Source organism: Rissa tridactyla, chromosome Z (genome assembly GCF_028500815.1).
Source record: "Rissa tridactyla isolate bRisTri1 chromosome Z, bRisTri1.patW.cur.20221130, whole genome shotgun sequence".
Classification (NCBI taxonomy): Eukaryota; Metazoa; Chordata; class Aves; order Charadriiformes; family Laridae; genus Rissa; species Rissa tridactyla.
This window is the reverse complement of record NC_071497.1, coordinates 49,643,254-49,663,315: the sequence shown is the minus strand read 5'-3', so window position 1 is coordinate 49,663,315 and position 20,062 is coordinate 49,643,254. Positions and strand designations below refer to the sequence as shown.

Here is a 20,062-nt window from a genome sequence, read left to right as displayed (position 1 = left end):
CGGTTGACATTACGCTCAATGAGAGTCAGCAGCGTGCCCTGTCAGCCAAGAGGGTAAACCCCATCCTGGGGTGCATCAAACACAGCAGAACCAGCTGGTCAATAGAGGGGGCTATCCCACTGGATTTAGTGTTGTGTGTCTTCACCTTGAGTATTGTGTGGAGTTCTGGGCCCCACAATTTAAGAAGGGCGTGAAGGTCCTTGAATGCTTCAAGAGGAGGGCAACAAAACTAGCGACAGGGCTCCTGTGGGGAGGATTTTGTGCTTGTCTGGTTTGGAGAAAAGGAGGCTGAGGGGCAACCTCATCGCTCTCTGCAGCTTCCTGATAAGGGGAAGTGGAGAGGGAGGTGCTGATCTCTTCTCCCTGGGATCCAATGATAGGACATGTGGGAAAGGCTCAAAGCTGTGCCAGGGTAGGTTTAGACTGGACATTAGGAACCGTTTCTTTACCAGGAAGGTGGTTAAACACTGTAACAGGCTTCCTAGAGAGGTCGTCAATGGCCCATGCCTGTCAGAGTTTATGGGGCATTTGGACTATGCCCTTAGTAATACACTTTAACTTGGCCAGCACTGAATTGATGAGGCAGTTGGACTAGATGGTTGTTGTAGGTCCCTTCGAACTGGAACTATTCTATTGTGAGTACTCCAGTGTACTCTACAACTCTCTGTGTTCAGCGCACAGGACTAAACTAGAGCTAGTTTGCAGTAAAACCTTCTGAAAGGCAGGTAGGTTGCCTGTTGAGTTCTCATTGTGAATCCTTTCACTCTATAGTTCCATTCCTATTGGGCTGCTGTACCTGCGGGTATACACGTAGCCTACGATGGAAAGACTATTCCTCGTGTTTTGTGCTTGTGCTGGAGAAATGAGTATGATTTTTATTTCTAGGTCATCGCTTTCAAAATAGCGTGTTGCTCTGGAGACAATGACTTTCGAGGACTGAGGTGGACAAGTTAGCTGCTTCTGCATTTTAGATGTGTGGGAAGGCAGCAAAGGAAGCTGGTGGTGGAAATATTGGTAGAAGAAGTTCTTGTGACTCCAGCATAGCTGTTCTGTGGGCAAACAGAAGGGGTAACTTTTTTTTTTTCTATCTTTAGCACTTAGGTATAATTTCTTTTCCACACTGTATGTGTGTCATATGCATATTTATGAATCCAGTCTCACAGTACATATGCTGTGCTAAAACTACTGTTTTTTTAAATGTCAGACAAATGTAGTAGTCAAATACCCTTCTGTTCCTAAAGAGATTGTTTAACCACTTTCAATTATGTATCATTTCTGTAGTGATATTTCTTCACCCTTGCCTATACAGTATGTTATTTTGCCAGTGTTTATGTAGATGTGTAAGAATAACACTTATTTTGATTCCATATTTTGATCTAAATGGAGATACAGATGAGCTGGGATCTCAAGACTGATACAAGTTTTGAACAAAGATTTAAGTTCCCAGAGGTGGAAAGAAAAGGCCAACTTTTTAAGCACATTTTTGCCTGCCCAGTCCTGAGCTTTTCCAGAAACTGAGGTAAGGAGTTGAAGCTGAAGTTACAGTGGCCTGCTGTGATCACACATGGGGAGGTTGATTCTCTGGATCTCCCAATTGCCTACCCCAACTTACCTCTGCACCAGAAAGAGGTGGGGAAGTCTTTTGTCATTAACTTCATGCCTTTTTCCTGCAGTTTAGGTTTGGGGGTCCTCCCCATAATGAATTTTAAAGAATCCTTCTCCTATTCCAACCTTTTAGCCAGATGTAAGAATCAATGCAACGGGAGAGTATAGCATCCTGATTTTTTTTTTTTTTTTTTACATAAAACAATAAACATGGCTTAATATGGATATCTGTGGTACGTTTGACCTTAGCTGGCTGCCAGATGCCCATTTGGCTGCTACAGGGAGAAAATAATATGAGAGCGCTCATGGGTCAAGATGAAGACAGGGAGATCATTCACCATTTACTGTCACAACACCAGACTCAACCTGGGGAAGAGCAATTTATTGCCGATTAAAAATAGATTAGGACGGTAAGAAACAAAGACCAAAAAAAAAAAATCAAACACCTTCCCCCACCTCTCCCATCTTCCTAGGCTCAACTTCATTCCTTCATTCCTGAATTTCTACTTCTCCCTCCCCAAACGGTGTGGGGTGGGTAGGGAATGGACATTGCAGCGTGTTCATAAACCTTCATCTCTGCTGCTTGTTCCTCTTCACACTGTTCCCCTGCTGCAGCATGGGGTCCCTCCTGTGGGATACAGCCCTTCATGAGCTGCTACAACATGGTTCCTTCTTACAGACTGCAGCTCTTCCAAGAACTGCTCTACCCTGGGCCCTTTTCATGGGGTACAGTCCATCTGGAAAAGGCTGCTCCAGTGTGGGTCCCTCGTGGGCCACATTTCCTGCCAGGAACTTGCATGGACACACTGTGGGCTGCAGCTTCCTTCAGGGTAGATCCACCTGCTGCAGCATGGCATCCTCCATAGGGCTGCAGTGTGGATATCTTGTCTGGCATGGTCCTCCATGGGCTGCAGAGGGACAACCCGTTCCACCATGGTTTTCTCCATGGGCCGCAGGGGAATCTGCTGCAGTGTCTGGAGTACCTCCTCCTCTCCTTCCCCACTGACCGTGGTGTCTGCAGAGCTGTTTCTCTCATGTTTTTCTTATTCTTCTCTCTCACAGCTGCTGTGTAGCATTTTTTACCTTTTCTTAAATACGTTTTCACAGAGGCGCCATCAGCTTTGCTGTGCGGCTCAGCAGTGTGCTGTGGTGGTTCTGGTTCGGAGCTGGCTGGAAGCAGCTGTGTCTGGCATGGGGGAAGCCTGTAGCTTCTCATGGAGGCCATTCCTGCAGTTTCCCCACTGCCAAAGCCTTGCCACATAGACCCAATACAATATCATATGTCATGTTTCCTTCTACGGGATATGTTAAGTCCAGGCAGTTTGATGACAAACACATTAGATTAGATTTCCAAGGGAAAAAATGTCCACGTTTCACCTTTAGTGTGTTACATAGTGCTTTGATGTGTTCTTCTTCTGTCTCTCTTCGTCAAACCTGTCATTCTGTTCAGCTGCTCTATACATTTTTTCACGTTGTCCGCACTTGAATCAGTTTGGGACAGATAGAAGTCCAAAGTGGGAGTAGTTCTGTTTCTCTAATAAATTCCAAATTCCTACCTCTGTTTGCAGTGCTTTCAAAAAAGCCAAACAGGGTTGACCCTATACTGTTGCATGTATGACCTTGTTGCTTATGGTTTGCAAATACTCCAGTGGTCACCAACCGTCTGTAGGTATTGTCTGCCAACATACATTAAATAAATAAAAATGATAGTAAGGTGACCTTTCTTAAAAACTGCGTTCATTGAGGCCAGCTTCACTCTTTCCTGGTATACTCTCTCAGGCTGCATGGTTTAGAAAGTCATAATGGCAAAAGCCTCTTCATATTGCAGTAGTGTTTGTTTTCGCATGAAGTATTACCTTCCTTCCAGCTATTCTCTGTCCTCCCTCCCCCCTGGTTTTCAGTCAAGCTCAAAAAAATAGCCTCACTTTTCTCCCCTACCTGCTTGAATGCAAAGAAGAGCCTCTGACAGGCTCTGAGCAGTTATTTCTCCATTTTTGCTTGTATGGTCCACTGGGTTGCTGTCCATATTCGTCATTCCCAACCTTCGAAGAGACTCTGTTCTAGTTGCATTCTCACAGGTAGTCCTACAGAAGCACGAGGAGCAACACACTTGAGTAAAATGACTAGAATTTTGCATGTGGCTTTTGGTAGTCATTCACTTCCCTTTGAAGAACAACATATATTTGGCCCGACTACGTCACGCTTCCTTTGCTTATCTGTCTGCTGTTCAGCATGGAAGAAAATCATTATGGTGAAAGAGATTCTTAATGTCGACCAGACACATGGTTATAAGTGTTGACTTCTGTCCCTTAAATATCCCCTTGAATATGTAGTAGATGAGCACCCGATCACTTGCCTTTGTGGTTTAGCTGCATTTTCTGGAATCTTGTTTGGAGAAGTGAAGGTTGGGTGCGCATGTGAGGGATCCTTTGTGAATCTCATAGGTTGCCAAGTTCCCAGTTTCTCCTCCTTGAGAGATTCCAGTTCTAGCCCATTTAGCATTTATATATATGGGGCATGTACATGTTGGCATAATATAAAATAATCTCATAGATTAAATGGTATTGTGATTACAGAATATCTGTTGCTAATGAGGCAAGAATTAATGCCAAAATAAGGGTTCTTGCTGTGATAGTGAGCAGAGGCATGCTCCAAATTTTTTTCAGAGTTCTCTAATATAAGTTAGAAAAAATATATTCATTTTTAAAACTGCTATTTGAAGTCAAAATTTTCAAAAGTAACTAGTTGTTTTGAGCTGCTCCAGTTTTGAGGTGCATTAAAGAGACCTGCCTTTTCTGAAAATTCTACACAGCCAGATAACGTACATGGAAACAGGAGTTTTGCATTGAAAATAGTTGTCTAAATTCCATTTAACCTATGATATACAGCAGGCCACTGGGAATATATTTCTTATTTCCAAACAAAATATCAACTTAGCTTCTTTTCTTTTTGATGTTGCCTGTCCCTAGGTGTGCCTTCCTTTCAGAGAAGAGGTTCTGGATGATAAAGCACATACCTGAATCAAAACACAAAGTGGCATAAGAACAAGGGAGTAGCATCCAAAGCGTCTTCAGTTCATCTAGAAAGGACAGTATAAGCCTTAATCTGGCAACCTGCACAGTTCCTTCCATGAACTTACAAACAGAACACTGCATCATAAAGATGAGATCCTTCAAATTAGTGTAAAAGCCAATGACAGAACAAAGATTTGGCTGTAATGCAGCCAAATTCAGTTCAAGTTTTTCAACAGTATTTCATTGAGAGGGAGAAGCGGTCTATTTACATGCAGGTTTTGGGGTGGGTTCTTTTTTATCCCTTTGGATAGTCAAGCTGTGAAAGTCTTAATTTAGCTGAAACTTCTCTCACCAACTGGGAGGAATGAGTGAGGAGGGGTTGCACAGGATGAGAGTAGAATCAAATGGAAATTGACTTCAAAAAGAAAAAAAAAAAGGGCAAACTTTGGTAAGTATCTGTAAGGCCAGGATCATTGAAGCAATTTTTATATTTGTATTTTCTATTTTCATGCCTCACACACACAGTGTCTCTTCCACATTTGATTACTTGTATTTGAAAGAAATCAGAACAGCTGGTGGTGAACTTCCCTGCAGTGGTCTGCAGGAGATGTGGCAGAGTGAGCCAGAGTTTGTGAAAGGAGCTATACTGATTGGATCCTTTTGTTGCCATGGGCATCCCAGTTGTTGAGACCCAGTTTTCTGGAAGAGGAGATACTTACCTATAAAGAGCACTAGCAGGTACACTTTCAGAACATAGGGGAAGTAGATTGAGAAGGCGAATGGAAATGGTAGCTTGATGGAGTATGTGCCAAAGGACTCAAAATAAGGCAGTGATACACAAATTGCAAATGCTGTAAAATAACATGGTAAATCTTTAGTCAAAAGTAGGTGGAAGATCATCAAAAAGCATCATGTAAAAGTCACTTACCTTTAAGGCACAGACAGCTATTTTACATGCTGAATTTATCATGTCATTCCTATGCATATGCACGTTTTTTTCTCCTTGAGTTCAGTTTCGTAGGTCTGAGATGCTAATTGCTCTCTCAATACTAGAATTATCAAGTAATTCCTATTCAATAACAAGTTCTGTCACTCCTGCAGTTACGCTGCTTTTAACGTGATCTGAGTGGGCATGTTTCCTGGTGTAAGTATGATAAGCTGCTATGTATCGCCTCAGCCAGTAAGGTCAGCCTCAGTAGGCGAGAAGGCAGCTTCGGGACTTGCTGTCTAATGTGATTAGTCTGGAATGGGGGAATCTGTGTATCTTTTGGGGGGGTATTTTCCTGCTTTATCCAGAAAAATGAATATTTTCCCATACTGTTAAAAAAACCCAAAACAAAACAAAAAAAAACCAACCCCAAACCAGACATACAAACCCCAGAGAATCCCCATTAAAGAAAAAAAGTACAGAAAAGAGAAAAATAGGGGGCATACAGGTTAACGTGAGAGTACATAAACATTTATGATTACTTTGGCAAAACAAAAAGAAATATCTTAAAACACAAATTACAATTGAACTGATCAAATTTTATTGAAGAAGATTAAGGAAGCAAGGTGTTCGTACCTGCCCCATCTCCTTACCTTTAGCCAGAACTGAAAGGGGATAGAGGGGGATGCACAGTGAGAAGTTGAGCCATGTCAGTGGTAGGTAGTATATTCCTGTCCTTGATAACATGTTGTAAGTGTACCTGCAGCAAGAGGAACAGCAGATGAGCTCAGAGGGAATGAGCAAGTCTTAAAAATAAAGGTATATTATTGAAAAATCCAAGGGAAACAGCAGAAGAGCTTGGAGCTGCCTCTCTGAGAAAATTTCAGAGCAATACTGCAACAGTTTTGTTCAGGCTCTAATTGATGTCTGAAAGTAGACGGTTCGTTGTTTTGGAAGGGTTGTCTGTGGTGCTAACAAGTAATACAGCCAGTAACACAGCCCTCCAGCCCGAAGGGGTCTTTGAGAAACCACCACTATTTCATATTGGCCCATCAGAAACTGGGTTTCAGATAGCGATGTTACAACTGAGAGGAGCAGGCAGAATATGACTATGGCTTGGGACTGAGAAAATGCTGGTTTATGACTGCTGAATCAGCTAAACCACTGCTGGAGGAGGCTAAACAGCAAGGTAACGGCAGGTACTTAATCTTCTTTAGTATGGTGACCCCTCCCCTGGACCTCAGAAGGGGTAGTTGGTGCAAAAAACCCAGTTGCGCTCCCATGTATTGCAGCGTTTTATTCTTACTGTTACTCACTGGGAGACCAGAACGCTTGGGACTTCAGTCTCTAAAGGTGAGCTAATCCTAGCTGGTTTGATCTAAAAGTGCTGCAGCAGCTTCCTGAACTCTGGAGAAACAGGTCTGATCGCATTTTTGGTCAGCTGAAAGGCTTTTTGCCCTGTGGTCTTGCTAGAGATATGAAAATAAGGATTTTTAAGCCACTGTGAGCTAGGAGTGTTTCTGGCAGGTGGAACCAGCATTAAATAAAATTGCTGTATTCCCTTCTTATTAATTTGACTAATTTTGCATCATTCCTGAACTGTAGAAGAGTTTGATAGCCTATAAACGTACCACCTTGTCTGAAGTTTGCCCTCTGCAACCTCAAGATTGTCTCCATATTTTATTATGGAGACATAGTAATTATTAATAATAAGCCATAATATCAACCCAATATAAAAAGGAAACAGATACTCCTTCTCCATGCACCTTCTTGGGCTGTTTATGGTATAAGCAGGAAAGATCAGATATAGAAAACCTTGCAGAATTTGCTCTCAGTATATCATTAGCCACAACGCACAGGGTATTTATATCATAGAATCATAGAACGTGTTGGGTTGGAAGGGGCCTTTAAAGGTCATCTAGTCCAACCCCCTGCAGTAAGCAGGGACATCTTCAACTAGATCAGGTTGCTCAGAGCCTCATCAAGCCTGGCCTTGAATGTCTCCAGGGATGGGGCCTCCACCACCTCTCTGGGCAACCTGTGCCAGTGTCTCACCACCCTCACAGTAAAGAACTTCTTCCTCATGTCTAATCTAAACCTACCCTGCACTAGTTTAAAACCATTGCCCCTCGTCCTATCGCTACATGCCCTTCCTGCCTCTGAAGAACTGTGTGGAAGAACTTGTAAGATCTCTTTTACAACATATATTTTCTTTGCTGCCTAAATCCATATTCCCCAATCAGTCTACAAATCTATCTTAGCAGAAAGAAAAAAGATAAAGAAAAAAAATATTTGCTCCCATACAGAGGTTGCTATGTCTCATTAAAATGCTTCTTAATTCTGTCTGCCTTCCCTGCTCTAAGTCTACAAACTGAGGTCCATAGAGGCTGAAGTTACATTTGGGAAACGTTACTAACTTCAGATATTGATGCAAAAGTCAGTAATGTGGAATTTTCGCCATTACACTTTTACCACAGGGAGGTACTAGTAACCTTCCACCATACAGAATTTTTGAGATAAAAATCATGAATTGTATTCTTGTCCATTTTGCCTCATGCATGTTGTCCCTGCCGTGTGCTATATATGCCCTACTACACCAAAATTCTCAGTCTCTGTGGCAGGAAGTTTTTGGAAAGCACAGTGCAATTAACCCAGAATAGTCTTTCATGTCTTAATAAGAAGTTTGGCCATTGCCGCCTTACTGTGCTGTCAATCTTGGATTGAAGTGAGATGTTAAAAAAAATTTAAAAAAAATTAAAGGAATAGGATCATAAATCAGTTTTGGAAATTGCTGTTCCCTGGGAGCCAGTTGTGATTTCCTTCTAAGTTTTTGTTAAAAAGGTCAAATCTTTTGAACTACAAATGATAATGCGATGATTTACTTCTGTAAGTTGCTCAGCCTTTCAACTATGCAGATTTTTGTAAAAATCAGTAAGTAGCTTATAAGATCCAAGCTTTTATTTAAAACAGATAATATGCTTTTCTGACAATTTCAAAATAATTAAATGAACCTTCAGCGCAGTGGGGATGAAGTTCTGCTCACAAGAATGACCCATGTGGTTTCGCCATTGACTCCTTACCTGACCACGTCTAATAAATTCCAAAGGAAAAATAAAACACACACGATGTATTTCCCTTGAACTTCTTCCTGACTGTTGATGACGACAAATAAAACAATTATTCTCTCAGTGATCTGAAAAGAAAAGAGAATTGTGAATTCAGGTACCATCTTCTATAGCTCTCATTCTGTGCCATTTTGGCAAAATAGGCGGCAATAGGTGATCTGTTTTGCTTTACACAAATGCTCCATTGAATGTTTCGCTGCTTGGCCTTGCTTTTGTTCAAGGCCCCATTGGGCTCCAGCTTGGGGAACTGGAAACTGCAGCATCACCCATCTGCTATGGTAAGGGTGGAGGTTCGCGTGCCGACGGGGACGACTTGGGATTGTAGCGCAGGAAACTTGCGGATGAGCTGGCTGAGGTCATGGGAGCAAGAACTTCTCCCACTTATGTTGTCACATTTTTGTAGTGGTTTAGCCTTATCCAACCCACAGGGTATGCCTTTACAAATGAAAAGATATAAAAGTAGATTAAACAGGCAGTGTCTCCAATTTAAAAAAATACTTTACCAATATTAAAGCTCAAGAAACTAAAAACAAGTATGTCTTTTTGCAGCTTTCTTGGACAAGTTTCCTAGCAGTATCCATGTTTCGCCCTGTAAAATACATATATCTGTAGTATTCAGCACTGCCAACAGTGGCTTGTGAAACCCTGCCAAAACGGTACCGGTTCACTCTGATTTACTCCCTGTTTTAAAATGTTGAAGGAGAAAACGTGCATTATTCAGTTGGAATGAATCAGTATAGCCTCCCTGGGTTTTTTTCTATACCCACTGTGATGTCTTTCATAAGGTACCTTAGGTTTAATGATTTTACAGATTAAGACGTCAAGTCATTGAAAAGGCATGAAATGAAAATGGATTTAAAAGGTAGGTTTTATAAGTACAGTCATTCTTCTTCATTGGTTTCCCCCTTCCCCTTACTCCTACCTTATATGAACTAAGAAATTGGCCTCTCAGCAAGTTTTCGTGGTAGTCTTGATGCGTGATGTTTATGGGTTCCTGCATGGAACATTTTGGCTACAGACTATTTTTGCAAACTGCGTCTGTCAGATAATGCAGCCATCACTTCGCTATTCAGCAAAATTACGTGAGCAAATCTTCATACAGAAAGAGAGCGTTTCCATCCCTTAGGGATCTGGTTCCTCATCTTGAAAAGCACTGAGGGCCCACAACAGACAAAAATGGTTTTGCTGCCTCTCACCCTGCCCTGACTGTTGTCTTGTGCCGCTGATCCCATTGGTCCCTAACAGAGGAACTGATTTCTAAGGTCAAACGTCGACAGACTTCTGCAGAGAGGCACCAGGAAACAGAGAGTGAGAGGTATGAAGTCCCGGGTTTGTACACTGATGCTGAGGAACCTGGCAACAAAATGGGGGAACTGGGAGTACTGATGCAGGATCTGAAAACAGATACAAGAGAGATAGGAGAAGCATGGTGGGACAACCATCACAAGAGGGAAATCAAAACAAAGGTAAAAGCCATGTGACCATTGAATGGGATTGTGTGCTGGAGAGAATAAATAAAATGGAACTTGAGGTAGAATCATTTTGGTGAAGGGTGGTAAAGGAGTGCAGCACTGCTGGTGTGGGCACTTGTTACCCACCCTAAAATCAGACTGGGATGTGGAGAGAGAGTTCTGCAAGATTGCTAATATAAGAGATAGTTCGGGGACTTGTCTCATCTAGACACTAAAGCTTTATCATGATAATGAAAAGGTGGACATGTTTTTAGATGTGAGAGCTGGCAGCTTTTCTAAACTGTCGCTTGCTCCTCAAGAGGTGGCTTGGTGGAAAAGTGCTAGAAAACAGCATGGGTCCAGTGATCAGGAGCTGATGCCGTTTCAGTGAGATGAAAGGATAAGCAGTAGACGGGTAGCTACCATCCCCAATTTCAAAAGGATGAGCCCTGGCCAATGAGACAGAGCGGCCATGGAGACCCAAAATTCAGCCTCATGGTCTGGGACTGAAAGAGGCTGTGGATTTCCTTCTCTTCCCCAGGGCACAAGCAGATGCACAAGAGGCAGTGCTCAGGGCAGTTGTGATGTCCTCAGGAGGACAGACAGTGTCATCCTACCTACTTCTTTTCAGTGTAAATCAGGAGGTTGTCTGCTTGCCTTTATTCCCCCTTCAAGACGTTGTACACTTTTCTTTCATAGCGCTCATACCTTTAGGTAACCCACACAAACGGAAGGTAGATGCAGGGGTAAGTCAAAGGCTGGGGACCTTTTCAGCAAGTGACAAGGCAGGGTGCCACTTGAAGAAGAGGAGATTCCAGTAATGTGTGTTGATATGGTGTCCCTAAACACAGACATCTGTATACATATATACATGGAATCATGTACGTATCTCAATATGCACACATACATAAATACACATATATAAAATAAGCATGTGCTGCTGAGGCACAGCTCATTTCTTCAATGGATCATCTGTCCTTGCATGAATGAAAATATGGCATTCTCTGTTGCTACTCTCTTGCTTAAAAAAAAAAAGCAAAACTAGAAGTGCTATGTTTTCGTGTTCATAAAAAGGATGTATGCACAAACACCTCACAAAGCATAAATACAATGGTTTCATTTTTCATTCCTTCTTGTTCTTTGTGTTAAGATCAAACTGGAATTTCCTTCCTCTCCCAGCACTGGTCTCTCACAAGATACAGCAAGTTCTGCAGAATGGCATAAATTTCCCCAAGGCAGCCTGGGCGTTTGAAGCAAGTAAGTGAAACACAGCAAATTACACTAGCTGAGGTTAGGGCAGCAGTAGGCAGCACATTCACTTCCATTTTTTCATAACCGTGACTGTGCAGCATTGTACTTGGTACCTGAAACTCTTACATAGCTCTTTGATTTAGTGAATGTTTTTAAAAAGTAAGAAAAGTGCTACTAAATATTTAGATTAAGTTTAAAATTAATTATTTTATCACAAAGCTGTATTACATTGCCTTTGGTGTGGTAAATCCAATCCTGTTCGCACAGGACGAAGAAATGATGTTTTATTCACAAAAATGCCATTCTTTTCTTACATCTTTCATATTCCCTCCCTGGCCAGACTACTAAATTTCATTATTCTCTGTTTTGAAAACTGCAATGACATGTGACATGTTCTCCTGTCTTCCTCTCAATCATTCAAGCTGCAAATGCCCTGAGAGACATCCCTTTGCACCAACTTTGTGACCCTCCCTTGTCTTCCCCTCCCCCAGAGCATCCATCATACAGGACTCATCTTTCTTTCGTAGTGTGACTTGGCCTTGGCCTACCTAACCCTTCTGAGGTGCCTGAGAAGGGTGGCCTGAGACTTTGTCCCTCAACAAGGCCATCCTGAATGGGTTTTTCCAGAAAACACCTCTGAATTTGTTTTTCCACATCCATAACGTGTATCTCAAAGGGTTCCTTGTAAATGCTACTAAACCACAATAAATAGGTTATTAGGTCATCCAAACTCTGCTTAAATCCTGTCTCTGCTATAATGCCTACCACCTAAAACCACCAATCACCACAGGGATGCTTTCACAGCTTGTTTTATTCAAGGTGGCATTACCTCCACCCACGTGCTTCCCTGATACTGCCAGAGTCACCTCTTCTCTCATCCTAGAGATCCCCTATGAGGTGAACTTCGCTGTGGATATGCATGTGTTTGCACAGCCTGAGGGATGCATCTAGGGATGTGTTTTAAGCTTAAAAGTCAGAACAGTTGTGGGAACGCAGAACAGGGCAACCACTATCAAATTCTTGCAGCTTTACCAGTGCCCTGACTATGTGCGGTAGTCCAGTAGGCTGCAGTAAGGCAACATCTGACTGTCCTTCCCCAGTTCATTGTGGAAAATTGATCTTGGTTTTTTTTTTCCTAAGAGCCAGGGAGGAAAATGTGGCAAGGTACATGGCAGTACTGTCGGCACAGAAGTGCTTAACCTGCACTCTCACAGCAAGATCAGGGCAACCTGAGTGAAAGCAGAGTCTTACACCAAAGAGCTTGTACACCTTGCCTGGGCAGCATGAGACTAATGCTAACATCAAGGACAGAGTTGTGTTTGCGCTGAGAGAACACTTGGGGAAAGAACCAAGTAAAGATCCAAAGTTATCTGTGTTGTGAGGCAAATGTTTGGAATCACGGTGCTGTATTGTTCCCTGACCCACCTTCTCCATGCGGCCCTGGAGAAGTGCAGTAATTGCGCTGCCAAGAAACGTCAAAATTTTCTTGCTCAGAATATCCATTTCATATCTAGTGTCTTTTCATAGAATGGCTAGAGTTGGAAGGTACCTTAAAGATCATTTAGTTCCAATCCCCCTGCCGTGGGCAGGGACATCTTCCCCTAGACCAGGCTGCTCAAAGCCCCATCCAGCCTGGCCTTGAACACTTCCAGGGATGGGGCATCCACAACTTCCCTGGGCAGCCTGTTCCAGTGCCTCACCACCCTCACAGTAAAGAATCTCTTCCTGATTTCCAATCTAATTCTACCCTCTTTCAGTTTGAGGACGTTACCCTGTGTCCTATCATTACACTCCCTGATAAAGAGTCCCTCCCCATCCTTCCTGTAGGCCCCCTTTAGGTACTGGAAGGCCACTATAAGTTCTCCCCAGAGCCTTCTCTTCTCCAGACTGAGAGGCAACACAGAGCAGTGTTTGTGCAGGCCTCCCTGTTCTCTGCTTCTGTAGGGCTGGGTAGGAAAGGAACAGCCTATGTCAGGGCTGAGGAATGTGTAAACTCTGCCAGGACAAACCTCGCTTTAATGACTATTGGCATTAGCAGGCTGCTCTTCTCTCCAAGAGATGGCATGAGATTTGTTAAAGGACACATTAGATAGGATACTTGCCCCGCCCCCTCCCAGATTAGTGTAAAGGCATGTAGATTGAGGCAGGGAAAACCAGTTAATTGCATTTTGACAAATTTTCTACCATACTTAGCGAGCAGCATAAATGAGAGAGATCTGTATTAGTCAATCAATTTCTAATGAAGATTTAAAAAGAGGAACATCTTCACCCATGCAATATGTCATTTGACAAAAATGGGCTATCCAGAAAACTAAAAACACAACTAACTACTCTTAGTCTTCTACCTCCTTACTGCTGAGAGCAATACCAGTTTCACCATTATTCAAATACTAAGGATTGGAAAGGTTTGAAGGTAAACTCACGTCAACATTTTTACTTTTTCCAATGCATTAAGAAAAATACCAAAACCTGAGATGAAGTCCCAACAGAAAACAAGAGTGCAGTAAGGAAAATGACAGAGAATCATCTTGTTTTCTGCTATAGCATGTGATCTTTTGGCTGGTTTGCTGCCTGCAACTGAACGTACACCCTGTAAACCCCCTAACAGCATCAGAACCCCTGGATGCTGCCACAATTTGCTCATTTCTGTGTTTGAGAGGGCGAGAGGCACTTACAGCAAGAATATGACAATTGTCCTTTCTTTCTACTCCCACCGTTAATTCTTCTTCTGTCCCTTAATTTCTCTTTCTTAATCAATTCTTTTATTTCCACACTCCATGACCGCCAGCAAACCCTGTTTCAGGAAACTTGATGTGCTGGTGGTTTTCTCACTGCCATCTCTTTGCCACCCCACAAAATCTTGTCTTGTGCTTATTTACAAAATACACCTGCACTTGTCAGTAAGGAAATGGCACAGAAAAGAATTAGCTACTGAAACTTAGGCTCTGAAACATTGTCTTCTGGCTGTAAACAGGCTGGCTGGGGAGGTAGTATCCTCAGCCACTTATGGCACCCTAGAATGCTGTCTGCTCCATTCCTGCAGGTGGCTGCTTCTCTGGACATCGTCCCGGTCCCTGCTGTTGTGGGCTAAGCATGGGGCACTCACTATTCAGTGTCACTCAAAAAGAAAAATTTGAGAGAGCAGCTCTTTCCCAACCTGGTTCTGAGGGCTCAATTCCTGCCATTAGCAAACCATTATCAGAGCAAGCTCCCTGAGGAAAGGTGCAGGTGGAGCATTCAGGGTAGTTCAGCCTGGGCTTGCCCCCAGGGGCAGTCACGGCTGAAGTGTGTAGGTCGTGGTAGGACTTTGATCCCATTGAGAAACGGACTTACCTGCAAAAACCTGGGGAACAGACGGCTTTTATCAATGCCAATGAGGATGTGTAGGATCTCCAATACAGATAACAACTGGCAAAGGCGCATTACAAGTCCTATGGAGTAAAATGTGTCGGCCAACGAATCTACAGACAAAGTGAAGAGGAAAATTAGAGGGTGGTTATATAGAAAACATTTGGACTAACTGCTGGGTTTGCTCTTGCCCTGTGACCACTGGAGATGACAAGAAATAAAGTTCACACAGTACCCAACTTTTGGGTAGCAGAAGCAAAGGTTCAGGGAGGGGAGAAGGCAGTCCACTCTGTGTGTGTGGCACAGAGGCAGGAAGCTGAGGAAAGAACAGGATCTCCTGTACTTGATGCACTGGCAAATGCTGTGCAGGATGTCTTGGTTTAGAGATATCACTTCAGGGTATTTCTAAAGATGAGGAAATGTTGAGGAAATGTAGGAGAAATGTCTAAACATGAGGACATGTTTAGTTCCTGCCTGTATCTGAACACACAGCACTTCCTAAAACAAGTAGACCACAAAGTAGGTATAGTGAGTGCCTACAACTGTCCACCATTCCAAATCATTTTACATTTCCAGTCAATAGTTTTCTATTTTTGTGCCTTAACCCCAGGCACAATGGAAAGAGAAATAAGTTGTAAAGTTTTTGGACACAGAGAGTCATGTGCAATAACTACAAATATATTCTGTCCTAGTGGCATTAGTAAGATTAATATTCACTATAATGACTAGACCTGGTCACATTTAGGTCTATGTCTAAGTCAAACGTTACGAGCATGCTGCTGAATATTTAAGCTCATTAGCAAAACAAAAGCTTCATTCCTAATATGATACAGGCAGAATGTAGGTATAAGTAATTTGTTCATCCTTTTTAATGGAAGAAACATTTTTTTTTTAATTGAAATTGTAGCCCCTGGTATTGGATATACACCTATTCAGAATCCTAACTTTTCTGTAATTTGGTGTTTCTGTGTGTCACTGCCTCTTAAAATATTTAAGGAAAATATAGAAGGGATCCTACCTTTTCCAAATGACATGAACCTGATGATCATATTTGTAAATATCCAGGAATGTCCACAGAATTGCATTAAGTCATACACAAAGAGGTAGGTGTTCATGGTAAAGCTGTGGAGGTGAAAATGATAAAGCAAACTGTATGACTTGCTACAATAATTCAAGTTTTTTGAGCTGTAAAAATTGCACCCTTTCTGGACATAGAATCACAGAATTGCCTAGATTGGAAGGGACCTTTCAGATCATCTAGTCCAACCATCAACCCAACTCTGACAAAAACCATCACTCAACCATATCACTAAGCACTATGTCTACCTGTCTTTTAAATACCCCCAGGGATGGTGCCTCAACATGTTAGCAAATCAAAGGAAAACAGCTGAAATGCAAAGAGATCAGTGAAAACTGTCTGTGTCTGTCAGTGGCCACAGAAGAGTACTCTCCCTAATGGACCAAAGGCTCCCTTTGTTGGTATACCTAGGATATGCCCACAAAAATTTTCTGAGTTTCCACTAGTGATGAGAGTGATCTGTGGCCATACAGCGAAATTTGCGCCTCCAGAGAAAAAAGTAACTAACCAAAGACACTCCATTCAGTGCTGGATTCAAGCCTGAGCCCCTTAGCTTGGCTCTGCCTTGATGGTGTGGCCAGACTCAAGGGACTGCAGACCTGCTGAGGGCCTGGGACTCCCGCAGACACCAGCCTCCCTCGGGATTTCCGCATCCAGGTGAGGTTTATCCTGGTCCTGCCAGAAGACATGCCTCTAACATGCACTCAAGACAGCTTAAAGTACAATGCAAATAACTTGCAGCATCTCCAGCAGAAAGCATATTTGTGAGTATTTATAAAAATGTAGGTGAAGAACTAGAAAAGAAAGTTACATTTCAATCTACTTTTATTTAATGCAGACTAAAGAGTATCTGTCTTTCCCTTTTTTAATCAGCTTGCTCTACAGGTTTTCCAGATAAACATTGAATTAGGGTCTTTGTCTTTCTGCACAGCCTGTGTTTCAAGCTGCATTTAGTAAAGTGAATTTTCTCCTACTGGAGCAGACTAACTTTTGTAGCTATTCTAACCTAATTTTCATAGGTAGTCTGACTTTTTGCAGGACTTCATAGGCTCTGGAGGTGCTTTATTTCCCTTTACCATAAATATATTTCCTTCTGCCTTATTCCGGAGAGAGAAGCTTGCCTGTCCTCTGGCTATGAAAAGGACTGTCTACCTTTTTGGGAAATAAAGTTGTTAATTTGTTACTAGAATTTATTTCCTGTGCTTGACCAATTAATTTCCTGCCAAAGAAGTAGTAAGATCACTTTAAGTTGCCCCTTGATCCAGTGTGTTCGTGTGGTATGTCTCTGCCATCAAACTTTGTTTCATTCGTACCTGTACATTAACAAACACAATGAATTTCCGTCTGTAGAAATATTTAAATATGATAAATGCATATACAGCATTCACAGCATTGGACTGAGAGTATAAATAACAATACACTCTCGATCTAGATAAACTGATGTTCTAAATTGTTAATCTAAGTATTTCCGAGAGAGGTCATAGAAAATGCCTTTCTTCTTCTCTCTGTTCTGCAGGATGGCTGCTACTCGTACCATCGCTTCTGTAAGTACAGAAAAGATTTGTTGGCATAATTCACCTCCAAAGAGACATCAGTGCCCTTTCATACTATGAAAATAAGACATATGAGGACCCAGACAAAGGAATGTATTCCACAAGCAATCCTTTTGGGGAAAGTATGGTAAAACTGAATTGGACTAAAGTCCAGTGAGCTCCATAAATATTGACCGAAATTCCCATCTGCTGTATTACTGAATGACACTTTCTTCTCTCTTGTGGTAAGAAAGAAGACAGGACACTGTACATTACGAAAAGGCAAAAAATTAAGAACATTGTTCTGATTTAAGAAACAGCCTTATTACTGGATGGATAGGGTTTACTGTAATGGGTAGGAAAGTTACGGGAACAGTTATAAAATTCTTGAAGTTCTCCAGTCAGCACCTTCACCACTCTCTTTGGTCTGATATTGCCATGTGGGCTTTGCATGGGATGCAAGCTGAGCCTATGGTTTCTCTCTTCTTCTGAAGTTTAGTTTGCTACATCTGTCTCTCATTCTCAGAACCTATCTTTCAGTGATTTGAGCTTATTTTACAAACTCTTCCTCCATTGGCTGGCTAGAAAATTGTTGTCTTTACAATTCTTAAGCCACTTAATCTTGGCTAAACAGGGCATAACCACAAGGACATGTGTAAACGCAGGTTCACACTAGTGCTTTGGCAATATGGCAGCCGTTGCACGTTAGAACTCATCATCTTTAAAATGTACGGGCAACTACTGAAATGTACAGATACTGCTGGTGTTTATGGAGGGCCCCATATTCCCAGTGAAGTGCAGAGATGTGCTGGCGGGCAGCGTGCCAGTGTTACCGGCACCGTCCCAGCCTCAGAGCTGTGAGCAGCACGGCTCCCTCACTTGGTGATGCTCTCCACTGTGTGAAGGAACAGCCCTGATCTCAAAATGGGGTTTCATCCTACTGTGTTAACTCCAGCACAAAAGGTACCTAAGACCAAAGAGAAGCCTTGGACAGTGAAGAAATCTGCAGAGAATAAAAGGTGATTTCAGCGTAATCAAAGGAAACTGAAATGTAACTGTTCTCTAAGGTTTTTCTCATCCAAAGGCTGATCTCTTTATCTAGAGAACCAGAAGCAGAATGAGGATAACCTATTTCAGTGTCCTAACAGTTTTGTGTCACAGCACAAAATTCAGCCATCTGCTTCTATTCAAACGGTCACTGTCAGAAGAGATGGGCTTTACTTAGGCTTCCTGCTCCCCTGGGTTCACAGCAAGCATCATCCCACGTTTACCTCCCAGATCCTGCTTCTGCAGCACCCCTGCAGACAAAACACTGACCAGCAATCCACCAGGTCAGTGGTGTTCAGCTCCTGACCCTGCCCCGGACTTGCTGGCTAGCCTCACAAACCTCACTGAGCCTCCCTGGTGCCTGCTTTGTAAAATGGACTTGCTGCTGCTTTTATTCCTTGTAGTGTGATGCGCTTTAACACTTCCAAGTTGCTTTCATTTGAAAGCATTGGGGGAGCACTGCACATTTCAGTACTCTGTCTGCATTGATAGCTGGAGAAAGAAACAGTCATGGGTCTTGCAGTAGAAAGACCCAAAAGGCTGGACTTGCCAGCTGTTGCTTTAGTTGTCAGTTACATGTTACTTACTGTGGCTAATTTTATACCAAATACATTGAAATGCTAGGGATGTATTTATCATATTCAAGATCAACCTTGCTTAGAGGAAAACTTTATCTGCTTCCTCTCTGGGCTCAAAACCTAGGAAATTAGATGAAACATAAGAACACTCAGAACTATCAGACACAGCAGCATCAGCATGGTCCCTCTTTTCCCTTTTATTCACCAGCAGAGATCTTACCAGTGATATAGTTTTAGCTTGCAAAGCCTGACGTATTTCCACAGGCAGAAAAATCACGTAAGTATAATTGATGCATTTTATTATTTTTAGCATGAAGGTCTTCAGTGTGTCTCTGTGGTAGCGGTCACCTGAGGTTAAGTGTGGTGGTGGGTGCCCTCCATGTCTGAAGGGTGGCCAGGACCACGTGCCCCTTGAGCTAAGGTGACAGGTAGCAGAGCGGAGGCACCCAGCTCAGGGCGGCCCTTGGCCCAGCTGGGTGTCCCTTGCAAGGTGCCTGGATGAAGGCCACACTCAGGTCCCTCGCCGGGGGGGTCCCACTCAGGCCTGCGTGAACGGAGCACTTCCCTGCCTTCAGAGCACACATGAGGAAGCAGCCCTCGTGCTGAAACCAGACCAAGAGGTTCCTTTTTTTTTTTTTTTTTTCCCTGCAGGAAAGATCTGCTAGAAAAGCCCCTCTGCTGACACAGTTTCCTTTTAAGTCATATTGGTCTGAACTTCTACCCCTTCCCCCTCCCGTCCCTGCGACAAGCTGCAAGCGCTGTAGCTAGGGAAGAAGAGCTGCTGAGAACCAGTACAAAAGATGCACTTTTCTCTCACGTGCACATCCCGCCCTGCTTCTTTTTCCCCCCTTCCTTTTCACATTTGAGCAGTTTAGGTCACCTGCGCTGGAGAGATATTACCTGTTGCAGGGCTCGGGTTCCTGCTGCTGCTCCTGGTCTTTCTCCCTTTTTCTCTCTACAGCTGCAACAGCTGTTTGTTAGGAGATCACCCCTCCTCTTTCCTCTTCCTCCACCCCACGACGTCACTCTATGTAGCACTAAGCAGGAACAACACTGCACTTCCCGAGAAAGGAGTTTCTAAACCCAAATATCTCCACTCCATTTG

At 42.8% G+C, this 20,062-nt stretch overlaps 1 protein-coding gene across 3 annotated transcripts; it reads right to left on the bottom strand.

Annotated features, from left to right (window-relative positions):
* Positions 1–1,971: 1,971 nt before the first annotated feature.
* On the bottom strand, positions 1,972–19,958 carry HACD4 (3-hydroxyacyl-CoA dehydratase 4). 3 transcript variants are annotated; one of them, XR_008463872.1, is made up of 8 exons: positions 19,858–19,958; positions 15,741–15,844; positions 14,708–14,835; positions 8,628–8,740; positions 6,201–6,307; positions 5,339–5,470; positions 3,544–4,621; positions 1,972–3,281 (listed from the first exon to the last, which is right to left on the bottom strand). XR_008463872.1 is itself a non-coding variant. In XM_054186191.1 (7 exons), the coding sequence occupies exons 2-7, from the start codon at positions 15,835–15,837 to the stop codon at positions 4,539–4,541; spliced, it is 660 nt and encodes a 219-aa protein (XP_054042166.1). In that variant the 5' UTR covers positions 15,838–15,844; positions 19,858–19,958; the 3' UTR covers positions 1,972–4,538. The 3 variants fall into 3 exon arrangements, 2 of the variants coding, with proteins under 2 accessions (XP_054042166.1, XP_054042165.1); XM_054186191.1 differs by having other exon boundaries at positions 1,972–4,621; XM_054186190.1 differs by lacking the exons at positions 1,972–3,281; positions 3,544–4,621 and having other exon boundaries at positions 4,629–5,470.
* Positions 19,959–20,062: the final 104 nt, after the last annotated feature.

Coding starts and splice junctions, on each gene's coding strand:
- HACD4 (XM_054186190.1), bottom strand. CDS start 15,837: ATGAACACCTACCTCTTTGTGTATGACTTAATGCAATTCTGTGGACAT. Junction 14,836..15,740: donor GTTCATGTCATTTGGAAAAG/GTAGGATCCCTT, acceptor CTTTGTCTGTAG/ATTCGTTGGCCGACACATTT. Junction 8,741..14,707: donor TGTTCCCCAGGTTTTTGCAG/GTAAGTCCGTTT, acceptor TTTTCTTTTCAG/ATCACTGAGAGAATAATTGT.